Here is a 27,902-nt window from a genome sequence, read left to right as displayed (position 1 = left end):
GAAAGCATTTTTGGAGTGTCTGCTGAAATTGACAAAAACCTCTATTGCTCCACAAATCTTCCCTAAACGCTTGTGGTATTAATATAATAGGAAACAAAAATTTTGTATGAAGTTTTATTGTTTAATAGATACTGTTACACAAAATAAGCAGCAAGGGCGGCCATTTTGTCTTTTGGCCTCTTTGGGTTTGGCCTTCCTCCGGGCCTCCTGCCTTTTCCTCTTCCACGGCCTTGCCTTTTCCCCTGTCCTCCACGGTGCATAGGATGTTTCATTGCTGCATGCTTCAGTTCGACCAGGTCTTGGAAGACGGGGTCACAGAATACGCACCCGGAATGCTGTGTCTCATTCCCAGGGAGGGGAGACTTGGCTTTGTTAAAATCCACATCTACCAGGGCAGCATCACACGACTCGCAGGTCTCTGCCGACACTCGTACTTTGTGGGCATTTTCAAAGAAGTGTACAATCACATTGCATTTGTTGCAGGCCATCTTCCACTTGGGCCCAGAGGTCGGGTCGAGCACCAGGACCCCATTCTCACATTCCACACACTGTCCAATTCCAAGCATGTTCAACGAGTGCTGGCATGTTGGGTGGGTGCATTCGTTACACCCCATTCCTGAAGAAAAAACAAAACAAGCTAGACTATCAGGAAACCTGGTGGCCAGAGCCCCTTCTGTACTGGAAAAAGAACAGCAACTGAAGCTGCCTTCAACAGATTCAGACCATTGGCTATTAGGTCATCACACCCTACTCTCGACTCTCAGTAGCTTTTCTAGGGTCTAAGGCAGAGAAATCCCTCTCAATACCCACTACTAGAGATGCCAGAGATCGTTCCTGGGACTTTCTGCATGCAAAACGTGAGCTCTATGACTCCGGGGTGTGTTAGATTCACAGTGAAATCATGGTTACTCCAACCTAAGTCCATTAATTTCAATGGTCTTAGACTGGTGTAACTCTGTTTAGGATTTCACTGTAAGTCTGGGGAATATCAGATTAGGATCAGGGCTTCCTACGTTTAAGCCACAGCCATGAAGCTCACTGAGTGACCTTGGGCCACTCACTCTCAGCCTAACCAATCATATGGGATTATTGGGAGGATAAAACGAAGGAGGGAAGAACCATGTGCTGAACTCCTTGGAGGGAGGGATTAAAATGTGATCGATCTAGAGTTTGCATCTGTATACATGCAAATACACTGACAATTTCTGCAACCCAAGATTCCAAATTCCCTACATGAGGTATACAAATAATTTAAGTATTTATTTTGGTTGCAGTATTTGAATTTCTTTTGGTAAATTTAAATGTTTCACAAGAGGTCTTGCCAGAGTTGAAAACACAGTACAGATAAAGGATTGAGATATGGGTATTTGGCAGCTAGGCACAAAAGAGCAGATACATTAGACGCTACGGAGGAAAAAACCGAGATCTGTGCTAACTGAGGAAATTTCACCCCACAGATGAAGCAGTATAAGATGTAATTAAGAAACCCTCTCAATCTGTTCCTAAATATGTTCAAAGCTGCTCAGGAGGTTTTTCTCTAACATGATGAAGACTGAAACATGACCTTTCTAGCAGTGAAAGTTGGGGTTCAGAGGACGTTATAGTAGCTATCAGATTTTGAACTAGAGAGTATATTCTGTGGCTCCTAGTACACTTGTGGCCATACACTTTCCTATAAGCCTTGTCTATGAGACAGGCCCCAGCTGGTTTCAGGCTCCTCCTGCTGGGAAAGAACAGAACAAAAGTGACCCCTTCTGTCCAGAAGACAGATCAAGTTTTATGAATACCTGGGTCCAAACAAGCTTTCATTGACCAATGTCAAAATTCCAACAGCTTTCACTCACAGGAGCACTCCTAAAACATTAGCTCAAACATGTAAAATCATACTGTCAGAAGCTGCTCCACATCTGTTTACTTATGGCAGTCAGAAATCTATGTGCTCAACGTGCCTGTGTCTGACTTGCAAGTAAACACAAGCAGAAATACTTCTAATATGACAGGAATGCATTGCAGGCACATTCCTCTGAGCCAAAACCCCTTCTGTTGCAGGGAGCCAGAGACTCACTCCACTGGCATGGAAGAGCTGGTTCCTATCCATGTTATATAAAGGCAAAGGCAGTTTGGGGCTCTACCAGGTGGGTGGAGCACAAGTAGCTGCCCTACCTATCACAGGGGTAGCCCCTGCCCAAAAGGCCTGTAAGTCACCCCGCCCCCCAAGACAATTATAAAAAAACAGGAAAAAGGGAACACAGGAACACCACTGAATCACATAAACACGGTGAGGGATTTGAGTTCCTTTACTCTTGAGCCCGAGAGGCAGCAGTGTCCTTTGCCTATAGGGTGGTCTTCTTTTTTCCTCTCAGCTGCTACTGAAAAGTGAGTCAAGGGATGGTCTATAGGGCTAATACTCCAGAGAGCAGCGGAGGAAGAGAACTCCTGTGTCCTTCTCCTTTGTGCTGCAGTGACTATGACAGAGAAAGGAACAGAGCATACTATTTGTATTTAGAGGGGAGTCTCTTTTCCTTCCTTATCCCCTCCCTGTCTTCGGTCAGCTTCGGCTCTGCTGTGTATGCAAAGGGTGCAGCTGGCCTGTCAGGTCAAGGCTGACTGGTAACTGCAGCACTGCACCTGCCTTATAAGTTTCGGGGGTTGAAGATAAGATTGTGGATGCCCTGCTAAACTATCAAAAGTGATCCTTACACTCAGAATTAGCATTTCTGAATATGTTTCTCCAGAGCTGCAAGACAGACAACCGCAGAAAGTCTTCCTCCTGAAGAACTGAGATGATTAAAAAGTGTCACAAAAAGACCCAACATTGTAAAGAGACAAACCTTTTTTCATGTCCCTGAAAGGGGGGTGGTTGTAACAGTACGGACACAGTGGGTAACTCTTCCCTCTAGATCCGGAGGACCACAGCACCAGTTCAAAGTCATCCAGGGGGCATCGCAACTCTTTGTAGAGTTTGATAGTGCCATTCTGGGGAAGGCTGTACGTCTCATCACAGTGAGAACAGTGCAGGCGGCTTGGCTTGGCCTGCAAGGAACGCAGAAGACACGGTCACAAAAGACATCTCCGGCCAGCAAAAGGAGGCTCCTGCATGGCTCTGCTCTTTGCACAACGGTTTTATTAGACACTTAGCTATAAATCTGTTCCTTTGCACTGCGTTAAATCCAGGTTCTCTTTACCTGGATGTACTTCATAAAACGATGACACTTTCCACAGCGGGAGAGGGGTTTGCCTGTAGCAGCGAGTGGCGAAAAAGACACTTCCATCAATTCATCCATACCTGCCAAAAAATAAGGTCACAGGACAATTACACGCCAACACCACCATTACCTTCCTTGCTTACAGCCACAGGAAACAAGACACTGATCTTGTGAAATGCTAAAAAAAAACCCTCTTCTTCTGTAGTACGGATAGTCCTCAGGAGCAAAGTTGCTTGGGGATTCTTCAACATTTTTCCAATCAAAATTTTTGAGTTGTGCATTTTAGAATGTTGTATCTAAAATGCAAGCCAAGCTTATAAGTACTCAAGCCTAAGTTCATTTTATTTAGAAGTACCATTGTTGCCAACAAAGTCTACCTCCAAGTGAGGCTAGAAAGGTGATCATAAGTATGATCAAAGGTGATCATACTTCAAGTGTATTCTATTTGTGAAACTGGGGGAGGGAGGGGGAAGCAGTCATTTGTGTCAGGAACTAGAAGTCTTGGCAGAGGAGAACATTGTGGGGAAGGAAAAGGAAGCAGGGCGCCAAGCATACCGTTCTTACACTTTGACCACTTGAAGTATGTCCTATTCATAAGTGTTCATTTTCTTTCCAGCAACCTCTCCCAACACTACAGCAGTCAGCTGTGACGTTAAATATTACATGTACACATGAAGCTGCCTTATACTAAGCCATACCATTGGTTTATCAAGGCCAATATTGTGTAGTCTGGCCGGCAGTAGCTCTACCAGGTCTCAGGTGAAGTTCCTTCACATCACCTACCTCTCAACTGGAGATGCTGGGGATTGAACCTGAGACCTTCTGCATGCAAAGCTCTTCCACTGAGCCACAGCTACATCTTATATAAGCAAAACACGATTCTGCCTAAATAAAACTTTGCTATCATAAGCAGCAACACTACAATAAAGAGCAAAAAAATCTGTACTGCTGATCTTCCAACTGCTCTACCAAAGATAGGCAATACTTTACCCCAAACCTTAAAAAACCATGAGCGTACCCTCCCCAAACTATGTTCTCTTAAAATGATAAAAACAAGTGTGTTTTCTTTTTCTTTGTATTTATTCTCCTTCATCAACCTTTGAGTTGTCGAAGGCTTTCACGGCCGGAGAACGATGGTTGTTGTGGGTTTTCCGGGCTGTATTGCCGTGGTCTTGGCATTGTAGTTCCTGACGTTTCGCCAGCAGCTGTGGCTGGCATCTTCAGAGGTGTAGCACCAAAAGACCAAGAGGTGTACCAAAAGCACCAAAAGAGGTGCTACACCTCTGAAGATGCCAGCCACAGCTGCTGGCGAAACGTCAGGAACTACAATGCCAAGACCATGGCAATACAGCCCGGAAAACCCACAACAACCAACCTTTGAGTTGTTTGTTAAGAGGAATCTAAGACAGTTCCAAGAGAAGCCCCAAGAAATTTGGTCCTGTGCTTCTGATTAAAAGCAAAATAAAAAAATAAAATAAAAATAAAAATGACAGTATTTGAGGTTTAGGATGACTAAGCTAGAACTTCCTACTTCTGCTGCATTCCCATGAAAAACAATCAAAGTGTTTTATCTGTCTTCAGCATTATACCCATGGCTAGAGATAGTCAAGTATAAGGAAATCTTTACCAGCAATTGAATCAACAAAGTAGTGAAACTTCCTTTTGAAGATATCCAGGGTATGCTCCAGGACCTGGTGGTAATTTGCTTTACCCAGAGCAATCAGATTAAGCTGCTTCTCCACTGCACTGCGGATTGTGGGAAGCACCAGCTCCGCATCTAGGAGAAAAACCCAGAGGGAGACAGAGGTAATAACAAGTATAAGCAGATGTAAATATAGTGGGCAATGTGCACCATGGCCCAAGTCCCACTGTAATGAAACAGCTTTGTGCAAGAGCACATCGGTCCTCTTATATAGTTCATGTTAATTTCAGTGACTGTTGTCCAGGAGAGGTCAGCAGACTGCATTTTTTAACCCTATTTTTACTATTTTCCCCCTTCCACTAGACAATCTTGTAGAACACGTGGGCACTTTGAGAATTCTGAGAACAGGGAATGGGCGTCACCATGAAATGGCTACCATGGAGAGCTGGAGCCAATCAGAAAGTGGCTGCCACAGAGTACTGGGACCAATAAAAAAAAGTTGGAAGGCTACAAGTCAAGCATCCTCCTGCTATGAAGCCTGTTATTTTCAGGTTCTCCTGCTCCAATGAAAGAAATCCAGGACAGGCTCTTTGCCAGCAAACTGCCACCACGGAACCTACTGGCAGGCGCCATGGTGCCCACAGGCACTGTGTTGGGGGTCATGCCACAAGACCATTATTCCAATGGGAGCCAGGATCTACAGAATTTTTCAATAATTGCATAGGGAAAAAAAGACACCGACTGACCTATTTTGTAGTATCCGTGGACCAGAACGATGCCCAGGTTTGTAGGCTTCAGTCTGCGGCCACTTTCCACAGTGACATAGTTGCGCTGGCAGATGTTGTTGATATGAACAGGGATACTGGCATCCGTTCCTAATACATACAAAAGTATTGTTTTATAACTCCCCACCCATATGACCGATTATCTCAATCCCTCACTAAGTGCCTAACTGGCAACGTAGGTATATCGGATTCCATACACGCGAGCACTGAGTTGATAGGATAAAGCCTGATGGGCCTGAATTAATGTATTTGGCAATAAAATAATTTATCCTCCCAGCCAATAGAGATGTAAATATGTTTGCAGGGAAACAGGGATGACATCACAAACATATTGTGGGATCTCTGCCCAGTTTGGGGATTAACAAAATCTGTGCCTTCTGCTAAGCCTTTGGGATTCTGCCCTGCTGCAGGATGGTGCTGAAGAGGTTGGTATTGCACTTCTTAATTGCTTATAGACCTCTGCTGGGAGGTCATCACTGCAGGAGGCTTTGTCCTTTTGTCACTGCAACTTCATTTTCTGTAATTTTTTTGGTCTAGCAGATCTCTATGCTCTTTAGATATTAATATTTTGGCTCTGCGGGAGTTTCTCAATTTCATTACTTATATAGTTTGAAGGGCCCTGACCCAGATAGCCCAGGTGAGCCTGATCTTGTCAGATCTCAGAAGCCAAACAGGGCTGGCTTTGGTTAGTAATTGGATGGGAGACCTCCAATGAAGACTGGGGTTGCAGAGGCAGGCAATGGCAAACCTACTCTGTTAGACTCATGCCTTGAAAACTCCACCAGGGGTCGCCATAAGTCAACTATGAGTTGAGGGGACTCTCTACCACCATGGCCTGAAGGTATATAGTGATTTGTGATATGTTTGCAATGATTTTGAGATACACTTAGGTTTAGTAAGAGGTTGATTGTCTCGTCCTCTGACGGGGCCTAGGGTCTCAGGTTCAATTTGTGGAAGAGTTGTCTAGTAAACAGCCTACAGGCTTTAGGGCCTACTTCACAGAACACCTGATTTAAACAGAGCAATGCCTTGTTGGTATCTGATGTGTCTTTTCCCCCCTTTCCCTATGTTCTGCTATAGACTGTTCTTGGAAAAGACGATTTCACCTCCAGTTGGGATCTTTGTGGTCTGACTCTCCAGCACCAAAGATACAGTGCACCCATGCATTATAAAGGTAAAGCGTGCCACCGAGTCACAGCTGACTCATGGTGATTCCTTGAAGTGCCAACTCATGGAGTTTTCAAGGCAAGAGGTAGTTTACTACTGCCTTCCTCTGCATAGCAACCCTGGTCTTCCTTGGTGGTCCTCCCATCCAAGTACCAACCCTACTTGGCTTCTGACCTCTGACCAGATAGATTGTATGACCCAAATAAAATTCACAATGGAAGTTTCACTGAAGTCTGGGTGTGAAGATGCCGAGAAGAGAGTAGCAAGTCGATACGTGAATATGCATGGCGTACATGAGAAAAAAACCCTCTCTCCAGAGTGCCCCCCCCCACACACACACATTTCTCTCAGTTCTAACATTTTGTGAGTAAATGTGTTCAAGTAGATCAATCTAGATTTCCACCCCCCACCCCCCAAGATAAGGCACAATTGAAGTCTCCATCCTGGGAGGAAACCTCCCATCCCAGAAATGTTCCAGTTGCTTTAAGATGTTTGTAAAAAACTCCCCTTGGTTAGAATTGGGAGCATACTTTGGACAATGACTGCAGCGAAGGGAGAGAAGGAGCTCCCCCCATTCCCACATTAGAAATCATAAAATGTAGTTTGACCCTAAGACAGTGCCACTCTAGTGCATGCTGCAGTGTACATCCAGGCCACATGTGCCTTGGATGCGGTTTGTCTCTAGGTAGGAATCAGGCAGCAGCACAGGATGGGCAGGCAGGTGATAAGGCCAGCTCATATCTTGAGCTATACCCATCGGCCTCCCTTCTTCAGTGCAGAAGGCCGGCCACCTGTGCAAAAAATGAAACTAGACAGCCTACAGCGGAGGCAGACACTCTTATCTGTCTATTTAAGAATAGAAACACACACACACACACACACACAGATTCTCCTGAATGTGCCAGTGACTTTTAGTCAGGATCCAAAGAACTATGTGACTAGATCTGCCTTCTATTTCTTGAACAATACCCCATTCTATAGCGAAGCTGGATTTTCAGTGATTCTCATTAAGTTTTATGGAACAAAGTAAATGGGCTGATGTCTCTACAACATAGCAGACAAGGGGGGCTAGTCTAGTCCTCTACGAAACAGAGGCAGAGAGTATATTAAACCCCTTACTCCACCTCTTAACATACCCACGTACACCCTTTTACGTTTTCACATATAAATGAAAGGGAACAATTTGTGTGTGTGTGTGAGGGGGGGGGGAGAGCGAGAGAGAGTGAGAGGGAGAGGGAGAGAGAGAGGGCTCACTGTTCATGACACTGGGTGGCCTGGTCTCCGTTAACACTTCAGCAGGTCTCCTCCCCTCCCACAGCCCCATCCATCCTGATGAGCATTTTGATAGTATTTGAAGAAAAATCAGAAGATCATTATTAGGTGAAAGTGATTCTCTTTCTCCAATTGGAGAATTAAACATAAAACATGCTAGAGGGGAGGAGGGCTCCTACCAATGCCGTGTTTTTCCATCAGAGTGATCAGCTCTGCTTCGGTCAGATAATCGGGAGGATTGGTTTGTTTTTCCAACAACTTTACTTCATTGATGGAGAAAGCATCTCCCCTCTCACAGCTGGGAAGACTTTCTTCTGGTGGAATGCTCTGCCAGGGCATGATCTCTGTGAAACCTGAAGTCAGTTTAAAACAACAACAACAACAATTAGAAAAAATTCTTCATAATGGATGTGCATGTATAGGTAAAAAAAGGTAAAGGTAGTCCCCTATGCAAGCATCAAGTCATTACTGACCCATGGGGAGACATCACATTACGGGCTGGTTTGCCATTGCCTTCCCGAGTCATCTACACTTTACCCCCAGGAAACTAGGTATTCATTTTACCGACCTCAGAAGGATGGAAGGCCTTGAGCCAGCTACCTGAACCCAGCTTCCACCAGGATTGAACTCAGGTCATGAGCAAAGCTTGGACTACAGTACTGCAGCTTACCACTCTGCACCACGGGGCTCCTCCTGAGCATATATAGATATATGCACAAATTTCTTTTCTTGTTGCCTGAGCTAACACTAGTCACATTAAAACAGCTTAACAGTTTTTCCTTAGCACAGTTATGAACAGTCCACTATAATGGCTAGAGTTACCATTTGGATTATGAGAAATCCCCCCAAAATAAAAAAAAGTATTTCCTGCTCTTTGTAGTGCAGCCAGCAAATTTCCTTAAAAGCATGAATGGCTTCTGTAGATGTATTTATTTATTTCGTTTATAGTCCACTTTCCCTAATGGAGATCCAAAGCAACTTATGTCATTCTCCTCTCGTCTATTCTATCCCTCTGAGGATATGTGGTTGGCCCAAAGTCACCCAGCAAGCTTACTTGGCTTTGAACCTGGATCTCCCAGATCATAATCTAACCACTGAATATACTGCCTCTCCAAATTCTTCTAGACCAGTTCCCATGGAACTTTTGGTGATTCTCTAGTCCATGTTCTTCCTCTCCCAAATAGATTTAGCATATTGGGCAATTTTTCCCAGTGCCTTCAAAATTCAGCATTTTTTTTCCTGTTCATTAAATAGAATATAATAACCCCCCTGATTCCCTATTTGTTTATTTTTTGAATTCCAAGTCTCTTAGAGAAAGTGGTTGAGACATGACATGAGGTAACATAGGTTAGGGGGGGAAATGGCCCATTTCTTGTACCCCATTCCAAGTCAGCAATAGCAAACATGCAGAAGGATTAAAAAACTGTTTCAATTTAAAAGACACAAGAAGCACAATCTTTTTTATTCTTTTTATTCCTTACCTGCTGAAATAACCATCTTTCCTATACAGGTAAAACGTTCAGGACCAATGCTGAAAGCAATGGTCGTTTGGAGGTATTTACAGTCAGCACTGACAGTGGCAATGAAATGTCTAGTAATATATTCGTATAATCTCCATCCGTCACCACCTGGAAATACACAAGGATATACAAATAACACAGTTTGTATTTTGCTTTAGAAAAAAGGAACACAGGGCCTGTTTGGCAAAACTCTGTAGGAAAACAACTTATTTCCTCTATTAATACATCTTTAAATCCTTATATAGGCTCTATACCCATTATATTTCCACAACACAATAGGTTTAATTTAATGCTCTTTCCCCGTTGCTACAGCAGATGGGCACACAGCTGTTGTCAGCTTGAGCTCTTAGCTTTTTACAGCTTCTCATTGCAGATACAAGTCTGATCTTAACACTAAAAGATGCACATGCACGTAACATGAGAGTGTATGTTGGTATGAATAAGTACTATTGGCCTTAAGAAGGGTCCACTTATTCTGAGATAAGACCTCAAAGCACACACTGTTCCATCAGAGTCTGCCTAAGGCAGAAAGCTCCAAAGTATGAATAACTAGCATGCAAATTCAAGATTGGCCTTCAGATGGTCTCTGTACTCAAGGCTGAACTGATCTCAAGAAGGAAGCCTCATGCTCAGTTATTGGTAAGCTCCAATTTAAATTTATCCCCCAACACAAGAACGTAGTAGCTTTGGCAGGAAGGAATACAAAGGGACCACCTGGCCTTCAGCTAAACTCTCATGCCAAATAAATTCAGTGTTCCTCTCTTAGAGTGAGACACATTCACGGATTTCAAGATCAGAAAATATCTTTGAGAGAGACTATCTGGTCACCAGAGTTGCTGATTAAAATATAACTCTCCCTGACTTGCAAATGAAATGGAAGCTCTTCAAGTTCAAAATGATTGGTCAGGTGGTTGAGGTCAAGACTATTGTCCCCGTCATATATTCACTAAGCTGCATGGGTGCTGATGCTTCATGGTTCTTACGGGATGCAAATTCAGAGCATGCACGTGAATACCACAACCAAATGACCAGGGCTGCTCATGTGGGTCTTTCCCGCCCCCTAAGTTTTACCCTTCCTTCCAGTGGAAAGGGCTTGCATCCATGAAGTTTGTAAGGTTGTCACACTTTGGTTTCACATGAGACAGCAGCGTCTACTCAGTTGAGATGTGAATGGCAGCTACTAAATGGATTGGGCTGGGAAAGTAAAAGGCAGGTTGGCTGCATCATTCCACGATTCAGGTCAGCAAGTTTTTATTAGCAGATGGGCCAAGGTTTCCCAGTTTCCCCTATACACCTTGCTGGTAAGTCCAGCTTTCTCTCTGATGTCTATAAATTGGCCACCAGTTCTTAGGAGTTTAGAATGAAGAGTGATCAGACACCTAGCTCTGTTTCTGAGGCAGCTCTCATTGGAGTAATCGGGGGATGGTCCCCAGCATCATGGCCTTTCCTTGGTCTGTTAATACCTTCCGACAGTAATGCTTTTACCTAAGGGGAAACAAAAGAAAAGCAGTATTGAACATGCTGTGTACTAAGGATTAAGCTCAATGGGCACAATCTAGTTTGGGTTCAACACATACCAGTGGTACAGATAAGAAGCATGTACTTAGCTCTCTTACTGAGAACAATGTGAAGAAGGGCTTAATTCCACATGCTTTGCAACTGGGTATTCGACCTGGATTGGATGATAATGGGAAGCAGCTTGGTCCCCCCCTCCCCCGCTCCTTCCATATAGCATCACAGAGCACCCCTGCACCTTCTGGCTTTCATGTTATCCTTCCAAAATCAGCTCTACTATGACTTTTTTGGAAAGTCTGTAGTAAAGCCAGAGTGCCCTCTATGGACAGGGGAAAGCCTGAATCTTTCCCAGTCAAGTCCACATCAACACTGTTTTCTCTGCCCCACCCCCAGAGTTATAATAATATAGTGATTTGTCAATTACCTTAAAAAAAAAGACCTGCAGTGGCATGTGAGGAAGGGAGCCCTAGGGGTTCTGGGGTAATGCAAACATGGGGCAATTTTCCACATGGAAACCAGCAGCTGCAAAGAGGAAACCCAGGGGACTTGTCACTGTGTGGAAGGTACCTTAGTTGGATCATGCCCCAAGTGTTTCTCCATTGTTAAGATTAGAGTCATTTCAAGACAGTGACTGTCTGACATTTGCTTTTGCAGTAGGTAGAATATACATAGATATAAAAGTAAAAAACTTCACACTTACCGTTTCTGCCCAGTAAGGGTTATTAGCCTGTTGTCGCAAAGAGCCCTTCAAATCAAAGTTTTCCGGATAATGGGTAGTTTCTGTCCGAGGGTAACTAATATAACCTTGGGTATAAAGCCGTTCAGCTATTTGCATAGCATGCTGCGGCCCCATCCCTAGAAGTAATTTTCAAAGGAAACCGATAGTTGATCATCAGTATAGCAACAAAACTGTTACAGGTTAAAGTGGTGAGACTTCTTTTTTTTTTAGATTTACATTTAAATTTTTCCCACAATTGGTCCATCCTGCCCTCTTCCCCCCTCCCCCTCCGGATTCTGCTCAGGAGTGCTTAAATCCTTTATTTCTTCTGTTGTGTTTTTTCACACAGAAACCTAGAGGAAAGAAAGAGCAGACAGGACGCGAAGCTGACACTAGTGGAGGAGACCTCTTACATGGTATTGATCTTACTTGTCTAAAACCTTTCTATCCCACATCATTCCCGAGATCTTATGGCGATGGAGCCTCTCACAGATAGCTTGAGTTCCATCCTGGAAAGGAGGAGCCGGAGTCAACTTGGCTCACTATGCAACAACTGCACAAGCCTGCACCCTTTCTCTTTGCCTGGTCAAAAAGGATGGGACCCACTACTGTGCCCTCCCCCTCTGCCAGTCAATCAATCCGGTTTTCAGTCACTGCAGGCACAACTGCAAAGAAGATGCTTGTTGTTTGTTCTTTCTACTTCTCTTCCTTCCCAGTGAGAGTACTGAACTCAGTAAAACTTCCTTCCAAGTAAACATGCCTGGGATCAGGCTGTAAACCCAAGAGGAGCAAGAGGGACATGTTTAAATAGCCAAATCATTTGCTAGTGTGTGTCATTTTCTATAAGGCATTTTGTTCTTCGGTTGCAAGATCAGCCCCACTGTGCAGTTAAGCCAAGTCTGAATCATTTGGGGAGGGGAATGTATCCAGAACAGCCATTTTCACCAGTTGCAGGGCTTTTTTTCTGGGAAAAGAGGTGGTGGAACTCAGTGGGTTGCCCTCAGAGAAAATGGTCACATGGCTGGTGGCCCCGCCCCCTGATCTCCAGACAGAGGGGAATTTAGATTGCCCTCCGCACCACCGAGCGGTGCGGAGGGCAATCTCAACTCCCCTCTGTCTGGAGATCAGGGGACGGGGCCACCAGCCATGTGACCATTTTCAAGAGGTTCTGGAACTCCGTTCCCCCACGTTCCCCCTGAAAAAAAAAATATATATATATTTATATATGTATATGTATATGTATATGGCACTTTACAGGGTAGTGTGAATTTAAGTTTAACAGCTAGTACAGTACAATAAGAAATTAGCACAAATGTAGGGAACCAAGCTCCACTAGAGTCAACAGGGTTTAAATGCTTAGGGTGTTACATCAAGATTTGGTTCCAGTAGCACTTTAAAGACCAAGAAGATTAACAGAATATAAGCTCTCAAGAGTCAAGCTCCCTTCTTTGGATACAAGCTGGAATGGAGATCTTTGAACCCTTATATCCCAGTCAGAAGGCGAGAGGAGTATTGCAAAGAAGGAAGACAGGATGCAAAGATGCAGTGTGAAAAATGTAATCAGTTTAGGGTGCTGAAGATGAAAAGAAAAAAAGGGGTTCCATGCACAAATATTCTGGGGGCCTCGCTCATATGCTGTGTATTATCATACTGCAGCCTCTGTAGACCCCTCCTTTGTTTGCATTTCCAAAAGGCTTGCAAGAAACATGCACGAGGTGCCAGAGTTACACTTCTGTGGTTTAAACTTACCCAAAGCCGCGCTGGCAACTCTTAACATTTCTACGGTGTTTAGAGCCAGAGGCCTTTGCTTAGCCTTCTCCTTTTTATTCACAGATTCTACCTACAACACAAGTAAGCTGGGATGAAGCTTTTAAGCACGGATGCCTAACAAGCATAGCCACTGAATGGGTTGAATTTTTACAATTTCTCTCCTCTAAAGTGTGTCCAGTTAAGGCTTTGCATTTCCATTCCTGTAAAGTGGAGGGACCCTGACCTGGATGGCCTAGGCTAGCCCAATCTTGTCAGATCTCGGCTGCTAAGCAGAATCAACCCTAGTTAATACTTGGATGGGAGACTACCAAGGAAGTCTATTGTCGCTATGCAGAGGCAGGCAATGGCAAACCACCTCTGTCCGTCGCTTGCCTGAAAACCCAGCAGGTGTCGTCGTAAGTTGGTTGTGACTTGACGACACTTTACATACACAAAGTGGGGGGTGGGGGGGGGGAAACGAAGCAGGAAGGAACTGCTACATGTTTCTCTTTAATAGAGAAGAAAGTAGCATGTCAGAGGCTGCAAGGAAAACGCACACTAATAAAAGATAGCAGATAGGAGTTGGGAATGTTAGTTTCTCCAAAGCCCGTACTTTGCCATCAACAGCTTGGTGATGGGTGTAAAGATCTGCCTTAAATATACAGCATGTGAATTCCCTTTTATATATTTATTCAGTTCTGTATACTTGGGAAACTGGATGGAATCCAAAACCCTACTTTAAATAGACAGGGTAAACCCGGCAGGATTTTTTATTACTTATTTAGCTTTTAAAACAGCACACTTCCATGTGCTATATGGATTTCAGCTAATTACTATTTGCATTAATCGCTTATGATTCTTATTTTATGGTGTTTACAAGCATAAATCTTTAAAAGAAAGAATTACTGCTGTGCTCCAAAAATGCACCCACCGTGTTCTTTTCACACATACCACTAATCCCCTCTGAGGCTGAGAGCAGAGAAATTAGTTCTGCTAGTTTGCATCACAAGCAGGAAATGCACAGCACCGGCTGCCTGCACTGTGGTCACATCACGAACAGCACCAGCCCTCCCACTGTTCCCCAAGCAGTTTTGCATCTTTTTAAAATCTGACTTCTGTTTTTAACTAAAAAAAAAAAGGCAGCAGGTCAACTCTTGGCTGTTTAATCGCCGGCAGCATCACCTGGAATGGGAATAACGGAGGCAGGCAGCCTGCCTAAATAAAAAGGAGAAGGGCGAGACTGGAGACTGAAAGCGGAATCTCTAGCCCCGTGAATGAGGTGGTTGGGCAGAGAGCCAACTGGCTCTTTGTGGAGAAGAATGTCTGGAATTTCGGTTTTAATGTGCACTGGGGTGAAACTTTATCTGCCAGCTTGGAACAGAATGCTGAAAGCTTTCCCTCTGGTTTCCAACTGCGACTGACAGGGCAAGAAGGTATTATGTGACTTCAGGATTCAAGAAGCAACCAGGTACTTTTCCAGTGTTCCTGGATCAAGCTCAGGTGAGAATCTCCTTCCTTAATATTTGTATTAAGGGGCCATTTGTGCAGGTTTTGCATTCTGGTGAGACTCTTTGAGAGCCCATTTTTGGTTGAAAAACAAGATAAAAATGCCACAAAATAAACCAAACATACATAGAGAGGAAGGAAAAGCCACCTGCATTCTGTTTCATGACATACAGCCTATTTTTATTGCATACTTTTCCTTCAAAAGATTAAAGTGCCATGTAAGAACAGTACAATAAATAGTAACAATTGTATTTAGTGTGGTTTAATATATTTATAGCCTACAGTATTATAGAACTCAAGGCACTGTACATAATAGGACTCACATCCAGGACCTACTTATCTTTGGCGAAGTGTGCCCTCAAGATCATACTCATGGATTCAAACAACAGGGGTTTTAAAGGCAGGACTCGATCCCTGTAAATAATTCTATATCCTTACCTTGGCCTCCTTTGCTACCTTTGTTATATTCAGGAACATCTGAGCAATCTCTCTGTCAAATACCCTCACTCTGTCCCACTCCAGAGTTAGGCAACTTTCTTTTTCATGGTTTACCTGCCAGAGAGGGAGACAGAATACGAAGAAGTTAAAATATCATCAGTTCCTCTCTAATAACGGATTTGCCAAGAAGTCCAATGGAATCAGTGTGATTGCATAATGTGGAATTCTGCATTTGGCATGACACTAGCATGCCAAACACCAGAGAATGACAGCAGATTAAAGGACATTTCTGAAAGGACACTTTTGTTGGATAATTTTGTTGGAGAACAGAAGACTGGTCACTATAGGCATTCCTTCTAATCAGAGGTAAGGCAAGCTTCCTGATTGCCAGGGGATCCCTCTTATCAGGAGGCGGGGCATTTCTTCAGTTTCCTGTCTTGATGGGAAGTGGTCACCCTTCCTCCCAAAATCGAGATAAACAGATTAGGGGGAAAAAAACATTCCATAATTCTTACAGCAAAAATCAACCACAAATTAAAAGAAAAGCTAAGTTAATACCACCACAGTATTGCATGGAAAATTTCAGCTAATGAAAGACAAAAGACTGAAGGAGAAAGACACTCAATAGTAAGTTGCCAACAAGGTACCAGATACTGTGCATATGACAGCCCTCAGTTCCCTACCCTTGAAACTGGCAGGGCAAGATGTTTTCCTCGCCTCAGAGCAGAAGGAACGCTGCAATAGATCCAGTGCTACATTCTCAGAGTACACTATCATGACTGACAGGATGTTCAATAGCAGAAACACATCTGGGCAAGCCTCTGTAATTTTCAACACACCCGAGTAATTTATTAAATAACCTAGTGGAGCAACCTGTGGCCAAACATCATTTGAGTCAAGGATATCCAAATTTTTTATTGATGGATGGATGTCGAAGATGATATCCATGTCACTGCTTTACAGGTCTCTTCCTATTGTCAATGGCTGTGGAAGCAACTAACTGCTCCTCTAATGGATGCACTGCGAAGTCCACAGGCAGTTGTTCACCTTGTGCTGAGTAAGCGAATGAACGAGTCTTAGCTTACTGATGACTCAACCATAGGATGGCAGGCTAATCTTCTGACGGCTGCAGTTCTATTTATGCAAGTTTTAAAAGCTCTATGAAGGTCCAGTGTATGCCAGTCCTTCTGAGGATTACATGCCTGGGGCAAAAAAAGAGGGTAAATAGATTTCCCAAATGTGATGGACCAGGGTCTTCACCTTTGGCAGGATCTGTATGCTGAACTGTTTTGTCTCTCTGAAATATGCACAGACCAGGCTGCCCGGGTAAGGCTCCTGGTTTGGATACTCTACAGAATGACACCACCAACTGGAAACATTATCTTCAATGTCAGGTACTTCAGGAAGCCCCTGAAGCACTGGATGAATATGCCATATTCAGAAACTGCATATGGAAGTAACAAGGATGCTCCTTATGTAAAGTATGTCATGAGGGGATGCCAAGCACACAAAATTTTATCCTCTGTGCCCATTCTAATCTCCCTTTCAGTCAGTTGACAGCATCAAGAGGCCATGTTAAAGAGCACTGGCAGCGAGCATTTTGTACTCTCTTGACCCTCCATATTCTTGTCCTCAGTTGCACAGTGGCTGCACTGTATGATCCTACTACTCCCTTTGGACAAGCAGCTGACAGATAAACTGAAGCATATTCCACCCACTGTTGAGGCTAGAAATCTGCGACACCTTTTGGAATCTGGATTGAAGATTCCTTTATCATCAGTAAAACTACTGTACAAATCAGATATCCTGCTGGACAAGAAAGCGGGGGGTAACAACTTACTTTGGCTTGCAATACCCAGTAGGTTTCAGACTTGAATGACTGAATTTTATCATGTCGTTCTACGCAAAAGCCCAGTGTTGGAGTCTGGCAGGGCCCAAAGGATATTAATGAGCTGTCCAAGTTGCCATATTTCCCTTGGAAGTATTTTGTCTGAAACCTACAAGAAACAATAAAACTCATGATCTATGATTGCTTTTAATAAAATTGTCTAAACACATTGATCTTTGGTCAATTTCTTCTCTATAATCAAATTGTCTACAATCTTATAATTAGTTTTCCCAGGACACTTCCTGGAGATTGGTCTTATCAATAGTTATAGCAGAAGACTGCCAGAGACTGCACGTGCTTGGGTACTAGAATTTCAGAGAGAACAAAAACAGCCCCAGCCCACAGGAACCTACTTAGATCCTCAGGCGCTTTGCCCTGCGACCCATCGTCACTGAGGGTATGGTGGTGAGTGCAAATGCAAGCATGGCGCCCAGCCTTTGGAACTCCCTCCCTCGTGAGGTTCAGTTGGCCTTCTCTTTGTTAGTCCTCAGAAGCTAAGTCAATGCACTCCTATTTCAGCATGCCAGCTCTGGTTTTATTCACATTACACTGGCCCGCTACTGTTTACTGTTAGCTGCCTTGAGCACACTATCTAGGGAGGAAAAGTGGGATAAAAGGGTTTTAATAAATAAATGGAAAGTTTCCGTATTGTTCCATGGTTCCCTACACTTCAACTTCTAGGAATCTCTCAGAGCCAATCTAAGATGGCATAAGAGAGATCAGCATTCCTGTGACAAGTCTCCATACTGCAATCACACATCATGCAAAACTGCGTATTCCACTGGTCCATGAAGACCATTACTGTCTATTCAGGCTGGCAGCTGCTCTCCGGAGCCTCCAGAAGAGGAAGGTCTTTCATTTCCAACACTTGCTACCTGAGATCTAGCAAGCAGAGATGCCACGGATTGAACCTGGGGCACTCTCCATGCTCTGCCATTAAGCTACCTCGCCCTGCAAGGTGCTGTCATCAGGCCACATCCCCCTTACCCACTGACATGGAGAGCCAGAGTGGTGCAGTGGTTAGAGTGCTGGACTAGGATCTGGGAGATCCTGGTTCAAATCCCCACTCTGCCATAAAAGCTTATGAGTGACCTTGGGCCAATCACACACTCTCAGCCTAACCAACCTCACAAGGTTGCCGTGAGGATAAAATGGAGGCAAGGGGAGCGATGTGAGCCGCTTTAGGTTCCCACTGAGGAGACAGGCAGAGTATAAATGAAGTAAGTAAATAAAAGAAATGAATGTTTGCAGGCATCACAAGGCAAGGGCCCTGGCTCACATAATGATTTCTACTCAATGATCATAGCACGTCTGATGCCATTCCCCACAGCAAGTACAACACACAGACCAGCTCCCAACCAAAATCAAGGAAGAGCATACCAAGGCAGAAAAGTCATTAGCATGACCTAGAAAGGCTATGTGATTACCTTGTAAATGCACAGCCTATTCTCAGATCCAGCTCCTGACGGGCATCCACCGACAGAGCCTCGTTGTGGTTCGGCTCTCCCAAGTGGTTCATGGCGTTGCAAATATCTGTGTCAGTGATGGAGCTAAACTTAGCTCTATATACAGTCCTTTCACTGACACGAGGCTTGTTCATCACAGGAACGGCGGCATCCAGAACCTAAAAGGGAGCCAAAGCATACGTTTTTTAATCAGACAGACCACCCCTGCCCCTGTCAAGTATATGTGACAACAAAGTACAGAATTGCAGGAAGATCTCCTGCACAAGCCCCAGGGAAATGGACAGGAGATGCTCTAGAGCACTCTTGCAAAACTCTCATTCATTTCAACGGAACTTCGCCAAGAAGTTCGTAAACAGACTGCATACAGAAAGTATGCACTCTTTGCTTTTCTTGTGAAAAATTTCACAACTTGTCTTTGCTATGCTAAACCCTTGTGTTTCAAATTTTGTTTTATTCATTTATATCACCATCATGAATTGATGTAGAGCGGCTAAGAGGCAGAGGCACAAGTCAGGAAATACCAGGTTCAAAGCACAACTCTGCTATGGGCACAAAATTCAAATCACCACCTTAATTTTTTTAACAATGATCAGAAAAAACTTTTAACCATCCAAGCTACCTTTAGTTCAAGCAACAGGTAGTGTATAAATATAAGTACAATGCAAGCTCAACAAGGCATAATTTGCGGCAAGAGAAACATGCAGCCCAATTCTATGCACTTTACCTACTGAGTTCTAGGGCTGGCTCCCAGGGAAGCGTGAATAGGATTATAGCCACTGGATATGTGTAATCTTTAATACAGAGATGGGTAATGTATAGCCCACAATGTACAGTCAGCTGCAATGCATAGTTGTATACAAGTACAGACTTGGCAGGAAGACTATGTAAGTTCAGAGTTAACTTTCTAGTTCTCAAGTTTGAAGAGCTAAGTTTGAAAATATGCTGACAAAAGTATTTATTGTTCATGAAAGGAAGAAGTTCAAATTTATCATATTTCCCTCTACGTTTTGATGTAAGAAGTCCCTATAGCTAGATACATAAAAATGTGATTCCTACCCACCCCCCATGTTTGAGAAAAAGAGATTATACAATAGCACCAATGCCTTCCCACCAATAAAATAATCAATAAAATATTACTGTTAATTATGTTATAATTTCATATAATTAACATTCATATTTCATTACAGAAATCATACCTCGAAGCAGATGTTTTCACCTTCCTTGTCGCAATCTAGCCACAGAACAATGTAATCACAGCCTCTTCCCTCCACCTAAAATAAAAATAAAATGAAAAGGCAGCTATACATCCTTTTCTCTTGCAGTTGGGTTTTATCTTTTACAGTTTGGAGTTCCAGGCCAAAGAATAAAGAGTCGTAAAGATATGTTTGGAATAAATGATGTTCAAAGTGTTGATCAGCACATTTTTCAAAGGGCGGTCTCACATCACTGCTCTTTCACTGGCTGGAGGCTTACACAGAAGCCAGTATGGAATAGTGGGGCTGGGAGATCTGAGAACACATTCTCTGCTTAGGCACATAGCTCTGAGGGTAACAAGTAATTTATCTCAGTCTAACCTACCTTACAGTATTTTCGTGCTGATAAAAATGGGGAAGAGAAAATCATGCATGCCTTGTTAAGATCCTTGATAGGATGGGATACAAACAGGATAGACAAATAGCTTGTTTAAAACGTTTAATGATTGCTTTAAAAAAAACAACAGAGCAACTACCTGTAAAAACTTCACCATGTTCAGTTTTGGATTGGCTTCTTTTTTTTCTGTCGGAGCTTTGCTAAAAAGTTCAGCTGGGTCGACTTTATCCCAGTTGTTGTATTTACCTGGAAAAGAAAACTGTTAAGTGAAACATTCATACAAACACTGCAGACTTCAAAGACCTTTGTGGCTTTCTGCTTTTGCTGATCACTATGCAATAAATACTTTTTTAAAAATTGTATTTTACTATGTTTTCAAACTTTTTAAAACTTTAACAAACAACAATAACAGTTAACACAAAATAAAAAGTAACACTTAGTACTTGAGTGCACATCCTATCTCTTCTTTCAAAGTACAATAAAAGGATAATACACTGTTTGGCTCTTAGATTAAACAACAGTTTGCCATGGAGGGAAATCATAGATTAGTCACAGATATGCCAGTGAGAAATACAAGTCTTTTTTCACTTTATCTTTTATCTTAACATCCTTATTTATTAAATAATTGGGTACTGGGAACCATTGCTCTAATATGTGGGAGTTGTACTGATGGTTTTCACGTTGGGCTAGTTGATCAGTAATCTTTTCAATTACGAAGTTGTCCCAAAGACGGGCATGCCAATTAGACAATGTAGGAATGCCTTTTTGGTACCATTTGGAAGCTATTACTGATTTAGCAATAGCTATTAGGGAAAGAACAAGATTTCTTCTGATTTTTGGAATTCTTGGGTCATTCCAGTGGTTCAATAAAATTACTTCCAGGGTTTTCGGTACCACATCGTTGGTTATCAGCTCTATTTTTTAAATTATTTTTCCCAAAACAATTTAATGTGTTTCCAACTCCACCAACAACAAACAAAAGTTCCCAGTTCGCCATACTGCTTCCAACATTTTGGCGAAAGGTCTTGATTAATATGGTTGAGTTTGATGGGTGTCAGATACCAGTGAGCATATATTTTAAAAGTTTGCATCTTGATGCTAATAATTTTAGATGTAAAATTCTGATTTTTCCCTATTTTTGTCCAGTTCTCATTCTTTATACCATAGTCTTTGATAGGATAGTGGTTTTTTTTCTGTCTTAGATCCTGTATCTCTGTCCGAATCTCTGTTCGTGAGTTTTTCAAATTCAGCCACTAAAGTGGAATGACAGCCCCTGGGAGTAGCAGAAGTGTCCTGGGACTGGAATGACAGCCCCCAGAGTGGAATGACAGCCCCTGAGAGCAGCAGAAGCATTCTTTGACTTGAATGACAGCCCCTTGAATGGAATTACAGCCCCTGGAAGTAGCAAAAGTGTTCTGGGTCTGGACTAATAGCCCACAAAGTGGAATGACAGCACATGGGAGTAGCAGAAGCGTTCTTTGACTGGAATGTCAGGCCCCAGATTGTAATGTATTTCAATGGGGCCCATGCAAGTAAACTGGCATTTCTGTCTCCCACTCACTTTTTATCCCTGCGAGTGCGCCTGTGCAGGGATAAAAAGTGAGTAATCTCAAACACACCGAAGTATGTATAATATATTCTTGTCTAGTACAGAAAATCTGAAGATTACCAGACTCCAGTTTAAGATGTCACAGAACCTTGAAAATTTGTGTGAGGCTTTTAAAATGCTGAACTCTAGATCAAGGTATGAATCCAGAATTCCAACCAGTTTCGGGTCTGTCACCTATTTCAGACAGAGTTCAGCTTATTCAAAGTTCCACTTAGCTTTGCAGTTTTGTTTCCCTTTTGTCCTGGAACAGCAGTAACACAACTGCTTTAAATAAAATTGTCAACAGCCAACAGTAGATACTGTACCTATAAAATCCAGCGTCATCACATGACCACACACTGATGTCATCTTGAAGCGGGCACTTTGTCCTATGAAAGATCCCGTGTACTCATGCACTGAGCAAGCCCCATTGAGCCCTTTGCGAGAGGACATATTTCCTATGACAAAAAGACATACCAATAGCAACAACAGCACAACTGCTCTTTTCAAACAACATGTTTTCTGAAACTGAGATCAATCTCAGGAGAGAAGGTGAGTTTCATTTTAGAGAACTTTACTTCCAGCTGCAAAATAACCAATTTACCAGAAAAAATAATCTTTGGCAAACTGCACTGATAACCGCATGGTGTCTAGGTTACATTTTTTAGTATAGTAATTGAGTCAGTGGAGAATATTCAATGCCTCTATTCCTAGAAGAAGCAGAATTCCCTGACCCTTTGCAGTCTAGCTTCAACCATGGTTATGGAATTGCCTTGGTGAACAACTGACACCTGGAAATTGATAGGGCAGTGCAATCCTGTGGGTTTACTAGACTTTTCGGTGGATTATAATACAGCAGATCATCCGATCTCGTAATGCTATTTACAGAGATGGAGAATTGGAAGCACTCTTTTGCAATAATTTAGCCCCCATCTCTCTTGGATCAGTTGCATAACCTGAACTGGTAAAGAAGAGATCGTCTATCCTTGGGAGGAGGGGGGGAAACTAAAATTTGTAGAATTTGAGCTTATAACTTGTATAGTGGCCTACGTATTTTAATGATACCTGGCATTGAATTACTGTGATTGGTGATAACTGTTATAATTTTATGTGTTTTTAAGAGTATTTATTGATGTTTGTTGATGTTAAATAAAATAAAAGAGCAGAGAACAGCCAGGGAGTATTCCTGGAAAGGCAGGTTGCAAGGCCATGCCTTTTCCCAATTACTTCTGGTATGCTGACTTTGGCCATCCTATAAGATAAGTATATTGGAACTTTCACTTATGCCTTTTAGGTTAGGATAAGTTACTGTAATTCCTTCACAAGGGGCTGCTACAGAAAAGGACTTGAAACCTACAACTGGTACAAAACATAGAGCCATACCTCATTACAGGCAATAACTCAGGTTATTATCATTTTTAAAGTTTCATATTATATTAAGTATCATACAAGATTAAATAGCTCTTTAAAAAGAATTCTGAACAAAAACACATTAAATACATTAGTTGTAAAATCACCACCCTGGCTTTTAATCAAAAACAATGAATTAAAGGGTTTTTAAAAATATATAATTAATTTCCGTAACAGGGAAAATACATGGACGATGCTTTACTTCATAAGTCAGAGGACCCACTAAGACATGTATTATCTTTATTACTGTGGTCTTCCTACTGGACATGGACTTAAGTGAGAATCCAGGAGATGCCTTTGCACAGAGTGTATGCTTTATTGGGGAAATACAATAATTACAACATGAAAAACTTGACAGGTGGTAGTAAGGATGATGTAGGGCTTGGAGGAAAGCACTTCTGTAATACCCCTACTTTTATGGAATTCCCTACAGACATTATGGCTGATTCCGCACACATTGGATAATGCACTTTCAATGCACTTTATCAATCGTTTGAGGTGGATTTTTTGTTCTGCACACAAAAAAATCTGTTCCAAATGATCTATAAAGAGGATTGGAAGAGCATTATCCAAAGTGTGCGGAATCACCCCATCTCTTGATGTTTGGTGAAGAATTAACTTGATTAGTGACTGGTACATAACTGAGGGATTTCTGTGACTGCTTTTATGCTGCTATTTCTTTTGCAGTTTGAGAGTTATGATTGTATTTTAGGCTGCAAGGTTACCAGCATTATCTTGCTTTTCTAAAAGGTGGGATATAAAATATATTAATAAAAGCCAAATACTCTGATCAACTGAACTAATGTGTGTTTACTTGGAAGTTCAACAAGACTTACTCTAAAGCAGTGGTTCTCAACCTGAGGCCATATGGATATTCCAAGGGGGCCACAGGTAAAAATTACATAAATGGGGGGCCACGGCATGAGACTAGGGGGCCACAGAGGGAAGTGAGAAGTGAAGAAAACAGAAGTGATCGAGAAAAGAAAACAGAAAGGACAGTGTGTGGGGTGCTGTTTCTTCATGCAAGTGTAACCCTGAGTCCACTAGGGGGAGCTAAAGAGCAGGGGTATTCCATATAAGGAAGAAAAAGCGCAATTTACAAACAAGACATTGAAATAGCTACCTTCAAGTACACCACCTTTATTGGCATATAAAATAGCTACCTTTATACCGGTAGGACAGGGGGGCCACAGGAAGGAAACAAGGTCAGAAGGGGGCCACGGTCGAAAAAAGGTTGAGAAACACTGCTCTAAAGCAAATAAGACTAAAGCTTTAACGGATTTAAACATTACTATTGAGAAACGCTGTGAAAGAATAAACAAAACAAATGTAATTTTCATCTTTACCTCTTGAGAGGATTTTTGCTATAGACTGAGCCAGAGATGGCTTCTCTGCCACCATAAGAACAGTCTTCATCTTTGCAGAGTAATGAAAAGACACTTCAAATCTTTATTTAAAAAAATGCTGTCTTGTTTCGACCTAGAAAAAGAAGAAAAATCCTATTATTTTCTAGTCCATTATAACTTTAAGTATCTCCTTCTAGATGTCTATATTTCACAATCACATGAACATTAATCATATATCCCAGCAGCAGTTACATCTTTATATACAAAGCCTTTAGAAATCATTGATTTTTAAAAGATGTCTGTCTTCCTGTTCAAATTTAATCTGGCAAGTTTAAAAAAAAAGGTGTAAGTGTTGTTCTGTTGTCTTTCCCCTCATGCTTGAGTTCTCCTTCCAATGTACTTCACAGGCTCATGACATGTTTCACAAGACCAGCAAGTAATAAACACGCCAATTTTGCCATTGTTAGTATGTACTCCAAAGAAGTCTGCTATATTCTTTTTCTGCAAATGCATGGTTTTTCCCCCTTTTTTCTCTTGCCCTTTCGAACATTATACGGATGCAACCGTTGCATCTCAGCTGTTGTCATTATGTATCTCTTTATTACAGTCAGTGGTAAAAATAGGTACCTTACTAAAGATACAGAAATAATATCCAAGTATCAGAAAGAGCCCCTGAATTCCAGCTGTAGTATTTTATGAATATACAGCTACTGAAGTCACTTGGAAAGGCAGGTTACAAGCATTTTAATGAAAAAATAATACGCTGATGGGTCTTAACTGGAGGGAATCTTGTGGTTGGAGTGGATAGCTTGATGAAAATGTCAACTCAGTGTGTGACAGAAGTGAGAAAAGTTTCATGTAGTGCCCTAGTGCCCTGTTGGTTTGCACTAGAACAGCAGGATTTGAATCCAGTGGCACCTTAGATATTTTGAGTGTAAGCTTTGGAGAGACAACACTCCCTTCTTCAGAAGTCAGGAAGGAAAATTTCATGCTGGGAATTATTAGGAAGAGGACTGAAAATAAAGCTGTCAACTATTCCCATCTATATAGCTATACTGCAACCTCCTTCGGACTATTGTGTATAATTGTGGCTGCTGTAGCTCAAAAACAATACTGAAGCCAATGCAGAAGATGGCAACAAAAATGATGAAGAGATTGCAACATCTTTCCCATGGGAAATGGCTAAAGAGTCTGGGACTTTTCAGGTTTTTGTTTTAAAAGCAACTAAGGAGCAACATGATAAAGGTTTATAAAATTATGAATGGGGTGGAGAAAATAGATAGAGAGAACTTTTTCTCTGGCTCCCATAATACTAAAATTCTGGGGCATCCAATAAAGTTGACAGAAAATAGTTTCAGGACAGCTAAAAGGATATATTTTACTCAAGGAGCAATTAAATTGTGGAATCTCCTACTGGCACACTTAGTGATGCCACAATAAGATAGGGAATTATAATAATGGAGAATAGGGCTATTAATGGCTACCAGCCATGGTGACTAAAGTAAATCTCCACATCTAGAGACAGCAAACTTCAGAATACCAGTGCTAGGAGGCAACATTAGGTGGAGGACCTGGGCTGTATGCCCCGTTCTGTCAACTATCCAGGGCAACTGGTTTTCCACTATCTGAAATAGGATGCTACACTAGACGAATCACCAGTCTGATCCACCAGACCTCTTCATGTATGCTTAAAAATTAATATAATAAAACTTTTATTGATCGATGGCTGCCAACTTACTTTTTCCCCCAGCTGTGGTTCCTTTTTTTATCTTAAGCAGCAGGTAAGGCTTTTCCAATTATGGTTATTTACCAGAAGAGAAGCAAAAGCCTTAACAATTCTAGTTGACAACAGCAGCAGATATCTTGGTACTAATATCTATACTGAACCATCATTCACCATACAGCAGCTTCCACACAGGGATTTTTTCATGCATGGACAACAGCAATACCCCCACTGTTTTGGGGTGCTTCCACAGGACACCATGCTCTTTCCTTCCAAGTATGATTGGCAGGCTCATGAAGCTTCCCTGCTTAAACCAGATCAAAGGAAAACCTCCTCTGAGTCAATTTAAAAAGGAAATGTAGGGTGACTGTGAAGAGTTTTCATGTGGAAAATGGAGGCAGTGGGGGGGGGGGGGCAGAGGTAAGCACTGTCTTCAAAAAGGTGAAAGCACCACTCTAGCCCTTTAACAGGCTTCCTCCCCCTTTTCACAGCAAAGCTGCAACTCCCCTTAGAAGCACATTATTAATGTATATGTAGCTTTAATTAATTGCTTTAATTAATACCCTAAGCTGCCTCAAGCAACTTACTGTGGCAACAGGGTGGTGGTCGAATGTCAGGTTGCTTGAAATAAACCTTTCTTGGCAGGAGCAAAAATCTTTTCCAATTGCCAGGTCGGTATTTAGTTACACACAGTAACAATAGCAGTAAGTTTAAAAGGCTGGTTCCAAAAATGACACAAAGTTTGCAATGCTTTTTAAAAAGTTATATTTACCTCCTACTTCCACCTCTAAGACGCCCTTTTCCCCCAAAAAATGAGATGGGGGGAGAGCATCTCCCATTTCCAAACTCAGGGTTGCCAGCTCTGGGTTGGGAAATCCCTGCAGATTTGGATGTGGAGCCTGGGGAGGGCAGGGTTTGGGGAGGGAAAGGGCCTCCGTGGGGTATAACACTATAGAGTCCACCCTCCAAAGCAGCCATTTCCTGCAGGGGAACCAATCTCGGTCATCGGGAGATCCGTTGTGGCTGGGGGAGATCTCCTGGACCTATCAGGAGGTTGGCAACCCTACGCTCCCGCCTTCCCCAATTAAAAGGGGGGAGGTCTCGGGGGCGAGGCCCTAGAGAGCTAAGGGTTCGAGCCCCGCTTCCCCAAGGAGCCCGCTTCTCCTCCCCAGCAACCCAAACCAGCTCAGGGCCCGCCTTTGCTCCCGATAATGGGGGGGGGGGGGAAGCTGGTTGGTTGGTTGGCAAGGCGACAGCGGCCTAACCCCGCGTGACGAGCCAGGCCGAGGCTTCCTTTCCTCGCTCCCGCTTCCCGGCTCAGGCCACGAACTCACCCGGCGCCGCAGCCTCAGGAGGCGGCCATTGCCGCCGCT

At 42.7% G+C, this 27,902-nt stretch overlaps 1 protein-coding gene across 2 annotated transcripts; it reads right to left on the bottom strand.

The window, feature by feature from the left end:
- Positions 1-118: 118 nt before the first annotated feature.
- TOP3B (DNA topoisomerase III beta) lies at positions 119-27,902 on the bottom strand. 2 transcript variants are annotated; one of them, XM_054996375.1, is made up of 18 exons: positions 27,864-27,902; positions 24,807-24,939; positions 22,377-22,508; positions 20,602-20,708; positions 20,069-20,143; positions 18,834-19,030; positions 17,359-17,515; positions 15,519-15,632; positions 13,575-13,665; positions 11,808-11,962; positions 10,972-11,077; positions 9,554-9,700; positions 8,252-8,425; positions 5,595-5,723; positions 4,834-4,983; positions 3,186-3,286; positions 2,832-3,033; positions 119-616 (listed from the first exon to the last, which is right to left on the bottom strand). In XM_054996375.1, the coding sequence occupies exons 2-18, from the start codon at positions 24,874-24,876 to the stop codon at positions 135-137; spliced, it is 2,589 nt and encodes an 862-aa protein (XP_054852350.1). In that variant the 5' UTR covers positions 24,877-24,939; positions 27,864-27,902; the 3' UTR covers positions 119-134. The 2 variants fall into 2 exon arrangements, with proteins under 2 accessions (XP_054852350.1, XP_054852351.1); XM_054996376.1 differs by lacking the exon at positions 27,864-27,902 and adding an exon at positions 27,117-27,188.

This window comes from Eublepharis macularius, chromosome 13 (assembly GCF_028583425.1).
Source record: "Eublepharis macularius isolate TG4126 chromosome 13, MPM_Emac_v1.0, whole genome shotgun sequence".
In the NCBI taxonomy this organism is placed as follows: Eukaryota; Metazoa; Chordata; class Lepidosauria; order Squamata; family Eublepharidae; genus Eublepharis; species Eublepharis macularius.
Note: the sequence above shows the minus strand (reverse complement) of the source record. Positions and strands in the feature narration are given on the sequence as shown.

Excerpts from the sequence above, each read along its gene's own strand:
- TOP3B (XM_054996375.1), bottom strand. The coding sequence starts at position 24,876 with ATGAAGACTGTTCTTATGGTGGCAGAGAAGCCATCTCTGGCTCAGTCT. Across the intron at positions 13,666-15,518 it reads AGGTAGCAAAGGAGGCCAAG|GTAGAATCTGTGAATAAAAA; the intron begins GTAAGGATATAG and ends CTTGTGTTGTAG. Across the intron at positions 8,426-9,553 it reads AAAGATGGTTATTTCAGCAG|GTTTCACAGAGATCATGCCC; the intron begins GTAAGGAATAAA and ends AACTGACTTCAG.